Raw genomic sequence first — 9,713 nt, forward strand, 5'->3', positions numbered from 1 at the left:
GTTACTGCTGGTTGAGAAAACCACTATATTCTTTTGTGTCTGGAAGCCGCCAACTTTTCAAAACTGGGGTGGGGGAAGTGCCTAAAATACATAGTATAAAACGTGGCTACGTACTTTTGTTCCTTCGGCATGACCTATCACTGGAAAGTTTCCTTAAAAGGTGACCTGTCCAGGTGTACATACTAAAATATGTCTTGCACAATCTTCTTACCTCTTTCTTAAAACCTCTTAATATAAGCCAATGCCATAGAATGATTGATTGTGGTAGGAACAGTTATGGATTAATTCAGGTTGGGTAGCTTTAATGAAATCAGGTTTAGCTCCCATCTGTAAGGTTAAGACTTCGTAAGGCAGAACGCTATGATTTCAAGCCAGGCAAAGAGCAAATCCAAGACACAGAGGCATAAAAGTGTATTTGGTTGTGTGATTAAGATCTTTCCTTTTCCCTTACGCTTGATCACTCCCTCTTAAGTATTTTGTAACAGCTAAGACTGGACTATACTATACCTTCCAGAGTTAGTGGAAATTTAATGGTCTATTAAAGCCACTCCTGGATGTCACTTTATAGCTGTTAACTTTTTCCATTCATGGGCTGGTTGTTAATATTACTACACATTCCTTATTTCTGAAGTATATGTTTTATTTTTCTGTAGGCTTTGTCTCATGACTAAATTTCCTAGAGTTCTTAAGAAACCTTTGAATGGTACTTTTTAATTTTCAGATGCACAAAGGTGAAGAAATATAAAGCAGATTTAAAGATTTTATATTTTGAGAGATGACTCTGTCTCATTTTAGAATTAGGTTTTGCATATAGATAACCCTGATATTTGTGATGTCTCTACTTACCTTCAAAACTTTTTTTAAAAATAGATCATATCTGAAGATATCAGTGAATTACAGAAGAATCAAACTACAACTATGGCCAAAATTGCACAATATAAGAGGAAACTCATGGACCTTTCCCACAGAACCTTACAGGTAGTACTTTGCAAATTTTTTTTTAACATTTTTAAGACTGTATGTGAGACCGTGCTTAATAGAGAATTTTTTTGGAATAGAGAATAAAACATAGTGAAAGGAAGTAATAGTAATTTGAAAATGAAAGTACTGATCTTTTCTCAGTAAAACTTAGGCAATGGAAGAGAGGTCTCAGAGGAGTGGGTGAAGGAAGTAAATCTATTCTAAAATTCACATTTTATTGAGAGGGTAGAACCAGTGAAGAAATAAGTCATCTTGGTGCAAAGAAAGCCTGTATCAGATCACTAATGTTTTCATAAAAGTAGTAGGAAAAATAACACTCGATTTTCAGTGCTAGAAAGGGGAGTATAACCATTAATGAAAAAACAGGATGAAAACAGTAGAACTTCACAATTAACAAAAGGGAATAAAAGCATGAACAACAACAAAAATTGAAATTGTAAACTATCATGAAGACAGAAACATTACCTACCAGAATCAATGGAATACAGGAAGAACTGTAGGCAGAATAAAATTTATAGCCTTTAATAAAGCCTTCGTTTTAAAATTCAAACGCAAAAATAAGGAACCTAGTACTCACAAAGTTAGTCCATCAAGAGAGGTCAGTAAGAGAGAAACAAAAATGTGAAATGAGTGAAACCAGAAAATTAATCATAGTACAGAAAATAAATTGAAAGCTGTATCTTTGAAAAGATCTTTTAAAATAGCTAAATATTTTATGAGTCTGAAGAAGGAAAAGAAGAATTAGCAGTGAGAAAAGAAACATTACTATAGATAGAACAGAATGAGAAGATACTACATGTAATTCATGGCAACAAATTTAGGAGCTAGAGAAAATCGCTAAATTTTGCTGATTTCAATTTTGCTAAAAACTCATCAACGGAGACGCAAACATCTTAAATAGCCTGTAGAAACAATTGAGAAACTTACTAAATATCAACCATGGAAAAATACCAAGGCCAGATAGTTTGATTGCTGAACTCTAACCACTAAAGCGCTAATTCCGAAGTTGTAGGAAAAATATATAGACCATGTCCTCATTTTTTAAAATAACTTTGAGATAAAATTCACCAGCCATACAATACACCCTTTTAAAGTATACAATTTGGTGGGTTTTAGTATATTTAGTCTGTGCAACATTGCTACAATCGATTTTTGAAATTTTCATCGCCCTAAGAAGAAACTCTATCCCTGCTCGCAGTCACTCCCCATTTCATCCAGACCTCCCAGCCCTAGGCAGCCACTTCCTGTCTCTATGGATTTGCCTGTTCTGGACACTTCATATGAATGGAACATGAGATGTGCGATCTTTTGTGACTGACTTCTTTCATGTAGCATAATGTTTTTTCAAGGTTCATCTGTGTTGTAGTATGTAATACTTCTTTTTATTGCTGAATGATACTCCATTTTATAAATATACCATATTTTTAATCTATTCATCAATTGATGAACATTTTGGTTGATTCCCGTTTGGTTATTATGAATGTTGCTGTTAAAATTTGTGTACAAATGTTTGTGTGAATGTATGCTTTCATTTTTCTTGGGTCCATAAGCCTACCATTGGAATTACTTGATCACGTGGTAACTCTGTTTAATGTTTTGAAGAACTGCTAAAAACTGTTTTCCAGAGCAGCCGGGCTATTTTACATCTGTTTTTGGTACCCCAAAATAAAAATCTAGTAACAGATATGTCTAATAAATAGAGATGTAAATTTTGCTAAGTGAAAGCAGCCAGATTTAAAGGCTACATATGACACGATTCTGTTTTTATGGTATTATGCAAAAAGCAAAAGTAGAGATGGATAACCGATCCATCGTTGCTAGGGGCGGGTAGTTAGGGGAGAGGAGTAACTACAAGGAGGTAATGGAAATGTTCTGTGTCTTGATTGTGGCGATGGTAACATGACTTTATCAAGATTCATAGTAACTGTACACCTCAAGTGGGTGGATTTTGTTCTATGTGGATTAGACCCCAGTAAATCTAATCTAAAACAACAGAAGTGCAGTAGTTTTAAATGAAATATAAGCAGAACGATTCCAACTACTTAATCAAATCCTGTAAGAATATACTGTGACTGAGTGAGGTTTATTTCAGGGATGTGGGGTTGGTTTTATAACAGGAAATCTATCAGCATATAATTATCTATCAGCATATAATTTATCACGATCAACACATTTACTACGAAGAAAATATGAAAAAGATTGTTAGCAACAATTCTAAGAAAGCACTAAGATCACATTTCAGAAAGTATTATTGTGTTATCTTGGAGGTTTTCATAAATATATAAAGGTAAGTAACTAACAGACATTGGAAAAGATTTTCTTTTTGCTAATGATGTGATTGTGTATCTAGAAAACTCAAGGAAAAAGACAGTATGGTAAGATGGCTAGATAAAAGGTAAAGGTACAAAAACCAAAATTTCTTTATACTGCTAGTGGAAATAGGAAAATACTCCATTTACTATGATGAAAAAATTATATTTAGGAATAAATTTATGAAGGAAGTAAAAAATGTGAACTAAAGTCTTTACAAGTAGACATATAAACCTCTTAGGTGCGACTTACTATTCATTTTATAAGATTAAAAAATACAACTTTTAAAGCCCTAATTAAAATCTTTGAGTTAATAAAGAATAGGTTTTGGCAGTAGCTTTTGGGGAAACAAAATCGTGAAGGGGACTTGTCAGATTTTAGAACCTGTTTTAAAGCTTCTGTAACAAATCAGTGTGGGATTGGCTTAGGATTGGACAAAAAAGATCAATGGAACAGAACAGAGAATCCAGAAATAGACGGCAGTGTAACTTAAAATTTAGTATGACGAGTGGTAGTATTTCAGTTCCGCAGGTTTATGTAATAAATACTGCTAGAGTAACTGGCCCTCCAGGGGGAAAAATGAACTGCTGTGCTTTACCACAGACAAAAACGAGTGGATGAAAGAGGTTTAACTCGAAGAAATTCATGAAGCTACATGTACAGCCCTAGGGACTGGAGAGATTTTTGGCCAGAAAGCCAGGAACTATAAAACAAAATTGGCTACATAATTAGAAAATTTTCTATAGCAAAAGGTGCCAGAGCCATTTTCAGTGGTCGTGTGACAGATACCAGAAAAAATTAAACTTGCAAATGGCACTAATTATTCATACTGTACAAAGAGATCCTTCAGTTTTGGCCAAAAAACCCAACTGAAATACGGGCAAAGAATGTGTAAAGGCAGTTCACAGAAGAGCAAATGCAACGTAGTTCTTCACTGTTAAAAGATGTCTCTTTAATTTTCGGGCAAGGGCAGATTAAAGAAAAAATGTGGGCTCCATTTATACTCATTTGGGGAAAATTTAAACAACTTATTGCTGATTGGAATGTAGGAAAAGGGCTACTTTCATGTGGCCTATGAATCTGAATTGTTTGTGAAACAGTTTAGCTTCCGTTGGACTATAAACATGCTTTTAAACCCAGCAGTTTCATTCTTGGGGGTGGGGGGACCTATATAAGCGAATCTATAGATACAAAAATATTTATTACAGTATTTATAATATGAAAACTAGAGACAACATATATACCTCTCAGTAAGAGGAATAACTAAATAAATTATTGGTCACTAATGCATGAAACATTATGCAGGCACTGACAACCAGTTAGAGGCATGTGTCCGCATACTAATGCAGACCGCCAAGTAAAAGCGCAAACCTGATTCAAATCTTGAACTTTAAGATTCCCACTATATTGTGAGTGTATTGTTGAGCTGGTTTCTTTCAGCAACTGGCTGCAGTAAAATTACTTGCATGACTAAAGAGAACTGTTGGTATTGCTGGTGGCTTTTCCTCACCCAGGTCCTGATCAAACAGGAAATCCAGAGGAAGAGTGGGTACGCCATCCAGGCGGACGAGGAGCAGCTGCGAGTTCAGCTGGACACAATCCAGTGCGAACTGAGCGCCCCCACCCAGTTTAAGGTAGGCACGTGCGAGCCCGTGAAGCTAGAACTTCGTCTTCAAAAAGAGGAATTTTATATACTGGTGATTACTAAAATATTCTGTCCTCTTTAGTCAAAACTTCCTTACTAAAGTACGTTCTTAAACGTTGTGGCCTGTGTCAGTGCTCACGTAAGCGTGTTAGTGACGGGGAGAAGGAGACCGCTTACCAGAGGAGCGCCGTCCTTTTCAGAAAAGAAGATTCTCTTGGGCTGCCTGGGCGGCTCAGCCAGTCAGATGTCCGCCTCCGGATCTTCCGCTCCTGATCTCAGGGTCGTGAGATTGAGCCCCGCGGCAGGCTCCCTGCTGCGGGCCGGGGGGTCTCCTTGACGTTCTCTCCCTCTCCTGCAACCTCCCCCCAACACGGGCACACGCACACTCTCAAATAGAGAGATCTTGAAACCAACACCAAAACCTGTTGTGAGCAGTTGTAATGGGACTTGGTCTCCCGTTTAGGGCCGACTAAATGAACTGATGTCCCAAATCAGGATGCAGAATCATTTTGGAGCCGTCAAATCTGAGGAGAGATACTACATAGATGCAGATCTGTTACGAGAAATCAAGCAGGTAAGTGCACCAGCGCCTTTTAGAAAGGGGAGTCGCTTCACATCCATTAGGCTTGCTGCTGCCCAAAAGAGAAACAGGTGTTGACAACGATGTGATTAAAACACAATCCCTGCGCATCGCTGCTGGTGATGTGAAATGGTGTGGCTGCTGTGGCAGTTTTTCAAAAATTAAGCCTCTGTGGACCGTATCATCCCGCAGTTCTGCTTCCGGATGTCCCCCTGGAAGGAACCGAGAGCCAGGACTGCGATGCTGCGCTCCTGTGTTCCTGGCAGTACTCCCAGTAGCCACAGTGTGGAAGGGACCAGGTGTCCATAGACCGATGAATAAACCAGATACGGCGTACGTACCTTATAGGATTATCGTTCAGCCTTAAAAGCAAAGGAAATTCTCACACCCCTGCAACATGGATGAATCCTGAAAATGTGAGGGCAAGTGAAATAAGCCAGTTTAAAAGGACACATTGCGGGGCGCCTGGGTGGCTCAGTGGGTTAAAGCCTCTGCCTTCGGCTCAGGTCATGATCCCAGCGTCCTGGGATCGAGCCCCGCATCGGGATCTCTGCTCAGCGGGGAGCCGGCTTCCTCCTCTCTCTACCTGCCTCTCTGCCTACTTGTGATCTCTGTCTGTCAGATAAATAAATAAAATCTTAAAAAAAAAAAGGACACATTGCAGGATACCTAGTGCAGCTCACGGTAGAATGGCGGTCGCCAGGGGCCGCAGGGGAGGGGAGTGAGGAACGTATGTTTATGAGGTACAGATTTACTTGGGAAGATGAAAGTCGTAAAGGTAGAGTTTTATATAACGTGCATATACTTAGTGCTGCTGAACTGTACACTTTGAAGAATGGTTAAAATGGGTATTTCCATGTTTCTTATATTTTATAATAAAAGATGGACTCAGTTAGTAGAGGCAGAAAGTCCCTAGAGCCTGGTATCTCAGCGGTAGGCGGTAGTGGCTGCGGCCCCAGCACTTGAGAAGACATTAGCGCTGCTTCATGTCAGTCCTTACTCTGTACCTGCCTCATCCACACTTCATTTACGGTCGGTGATCTGGATGTACATGGAAGTCTGAGAAGGAAGTGCTCTGTGTCCTGTATTCCCAGCTTGTACGCCACAGAAATTGTGAATAGGTCCAGTCACGGATCCCCTCAGCCCTCAGGGGACCTAGGTGGAGGCTGGGGTGGCCACAGCCGCTCCAATTTTAGGCTCATCTGGTTTGAAAATTGTGGGGAAGTACTGCTCTAGCTTTATTTTCTCCAGTATAAATACAGTCCGTGGTTATTTTTCATTAAATCAAATTATATCTAAAGATAGAAAAACGGTAAATTTTATAGAATGTAGTGGGTGGGACTGTTGGCAGGGCCCTGAGGATTTTAGATGGTTAAAATTGTCATCCACAAGTCCAGTTTTATTATGTGCTTTGGAATGGATATTGTCATTTTACACAGCTAAAGGCCAGCATCGCAGTCCTGGGTTCTTGGGAACTTGGGTACATACACACTTGATTATATCCCATGGTAAGTATCTACAGTAAAATTAGCTGAGAATGACTTCCGGCTGTTGAGGTGAAGAACTGTATTAGAGTTGATGCGGTAATCTGGAGTAGCAGAAGCACCTACCGGAACCAGCAAAAAGCAGTGTTTGTTTTGGGATCGAATCACATCGCATCACCTAGTTTAGGAAGTTGACCAGGTTTCGTACCTGCATCTCTGTTGTTTTCGCTGCAGCACCACAGGGTGCCTAAAGAATGTTAAGCAACTTATTTAGTAACCTTGAGGCTCTAAAAACTGCCTTAACACCTGGATACTTGAAATGTCAGCAGCTGTGGTTACCACCACTACCGTCATGTACTTGTACTCAAAACCGGAAAACTCCCGTTTACAGAGCGAGGATTGTGCTGGTCATCAGTATTCGGGTACCTACTTGCATTCTATTATAATAGAAAATCTGCGTCTTCTGTAAAATTTCTGTTGCAGAGAGTCATGTGAGCTTGTTTTTCATGGCGCGTTATTCTGGGTCATAGAAGTGTGGTCGCAAAAGACGGAGTGCGGCTGTGTGGTGCGCGTGTGCCCTGGAGAGCGGCAGTTTTAGGGCTGTATTGCCAGTAAAAGAGTGAAAAAAAGTCCTTATTCCTGTGGGCAGTTTGCAGCTTGATAGATTACTATAATCTATTTTTAAATTTCTTCTAGCATTTGAAACAACAACAGGAGGGCCTCAGCCACCTGATCAGCATCATAAAGGATGACTTGGAAGACATCAAGTTGGTAGAACACGGACTGAACGAAACCATCCACGTCAGAGGTGGGGGCTTTAGCTGACACTGCACCGACCTCCGCTAGCGGCTTGTCAAACTGTCCTCTGTACATCAGACCTTCCTTAGGAAGGAGACTGACCACACGGAGGGGAAAAAAGGGAAACCGTCCTCTCCGGGCTTTTGAGGAGGTTACTGACGATTTACTTTTCATCAGATCTGAAATGACATCCGCTTCACAGCCTTTCAGAGAGAGCCTCTGGCAGATTTACGCCTGAAAGCTGTTCTCCACTATAAAAGAGAAGTACGTGATTACTAAAAATATGTACTATTGTACATTTTGACAACAGCATTGTTCTTAAAACTAATCAGTGTTTAATGATTATTTTCCATTGAGCCTTTACTCTGCTTTCCATAGCAAGTAGATACGAAACACCTGCTTTGCACATAACAACATAAACTACATGGCCACTTGGCTGTTGGAGCTTTGTACCTCACAATGTCAGTGTACATCAGCTTTTATATTTGTGAATTCATCTGTGGGAGGAGTAAAGGAAATCGAAGAGTATTTAATGATTAATGTGGTTTTCTTTTCATTCTATAAAAATTTGAAAATATATTTTTATATTATTTTACTTATTTGAAATTTACAGAACACATTTAAGTGATGAGGATATAGCAAAATTACATTTTATCATTTTTGCAACATTTTTTTTGTTTTTTTAGGCCTTTTTATTTCTAAAGATGAAAACGGAAATAAATTCTTGATTGTAATTCCTTTTATGTAATTCTGTCTGATGCTTTATTTGGCTATGGGACAGTAACCATGTCTTCACAAGTATTAAATCATCCTCACAATTCAAGAATTTCAGTCTTTCCTTGAGTCTGATTTTTCCCACCTAAGGAAAATGTATGTATCAATGCTGACATATTTTGACAAGGTTATGGCAGATAAAACTTATTTCAAGTGTCACCTATGGTAAAGAATTCCCTATCGTTAGTATTTGAAAACACTGGAAAATCTGAATTAGACATCATGTGAAAGTGATTTTTTAAGTCTGGTAATTTTGAACACTTTCTGACTACAGACTTCAACCTGGCCTGTTGACCAGGTTGTAATGCTCTGCCTTTTGTTGCAATGCTCTTGTAATGCTCCAACTGCACTGGCTTGTACCGAGAAGTGTTTTGAGAAGCAGGCCCGTGAACCTTGGCACTGTGTTGACAGGGAAGGTGAGGAGCGCTAAATAGCCAGAGGTCATCCTTTCAGATCCCACTGAACAAATTTGTCCAGTTGCAGAGCAGGAGACTGGTAATTATTAAAAATGATTCTAAGTTAGCTGCTAAAAGTTTGCAGCCACTTTTGCCAGACTTGTCATACCCCCTTCCGTCATACCTTCCTGATCGATTCGTTGCCATTCCAATTGTGCTGGAAGAGGAATTTCTCTTCCCTTGTGTTTTCTCCTTGGCCCAGAAAACAGCCAATCTCACTCTTCTCTTCCATGTAGCAGAGTATAGGAGGAATTTCTGTCCTAGACACCCTCGTATTAGGACTTGATCCAACCAACGAGCAGTTTTATTCATTGAGCCGTAAATGCTAGTGCACAGACTGCTAATCACGCATGCCATGTTCACTTCTCTAGCCTTTCATTTTTCATGCTCTGATGTTCTTGGGCTGATATTTTCACAAGATAAATACTCCTAGGCAGGGCCCAGGATCTGCCTTTTAAAGACCGGCCCAGCCGGCCTCGTAAGTTTCAAGCCCACGGCTGCATGTGTGCAGGTGGGTCTGTCCTCTGCTCCCGTGGCCTTTCGGAGAATGGGACTCGGTAGAGGTGCTGTCAGAGCAAGTACAGGACAGATTCTTGTGTGCTGCGTAGGAGGGGCAAGGACCCATTTTGGCCTGAGGACTAAGTTGTGTTCTCCAGCATAGTTTCTAGAAGTTCTAATAGTCCACT

The 9,713-nt window shown here is 39.8% G+C and overlaps 1 protein-coding gene across 2 annotated transcripts in view; it reads left to right on the forward strand.

Moving 5' to 3' along the window:
* The window catches only part of NUP54 (nucleoporin 54), a 35,550-nt gene extending 26,929 nt beyond the window's left edge, over positions 1-8,621 (forward strand). Inside the window, exons 9-12 of one of the 2 annotated variants that reach the window (XM_032837318.1) lie at positions 871-978; positions 4,806-4,925; positions 5,400-5,510; positions 7,697-7,825. In XM_032837318.1, the coding sequence (XP_032693209.1) occupies positions 871-978; positions 4,806-4,925; positions 5,400-5,510; positions 7,697-7,825 (468 nt within the window). Of the gene's footprint in view, positions 1-870; positions 979-4,805; positions 4,926-5,399; positions 5,511-7,696 lie in introns of both variants that reach the window. The other variant, XM_032837244.1, reaches the window with a different exon arrangement.
* The last annotated feature ends 1,092 nt before the right edge of the window (positions 8,622-9,713 follow it).

Source organism: Lontra canadensis, unplaced genomic scaffold, assembly GCF_010015895.1.
Source record: "Lontra canadensis isolate GAN:19392208 unplaced genomic scaffold, GSC_riverotter_1.0 scaffold1, whole genome shotgun sequence".
Lineage (NCBI taxonomy): Eukaryota > Metazoa > Chordata > Mammalia > Carnivora > Mustelidae > Lontra > Lontra canadensis.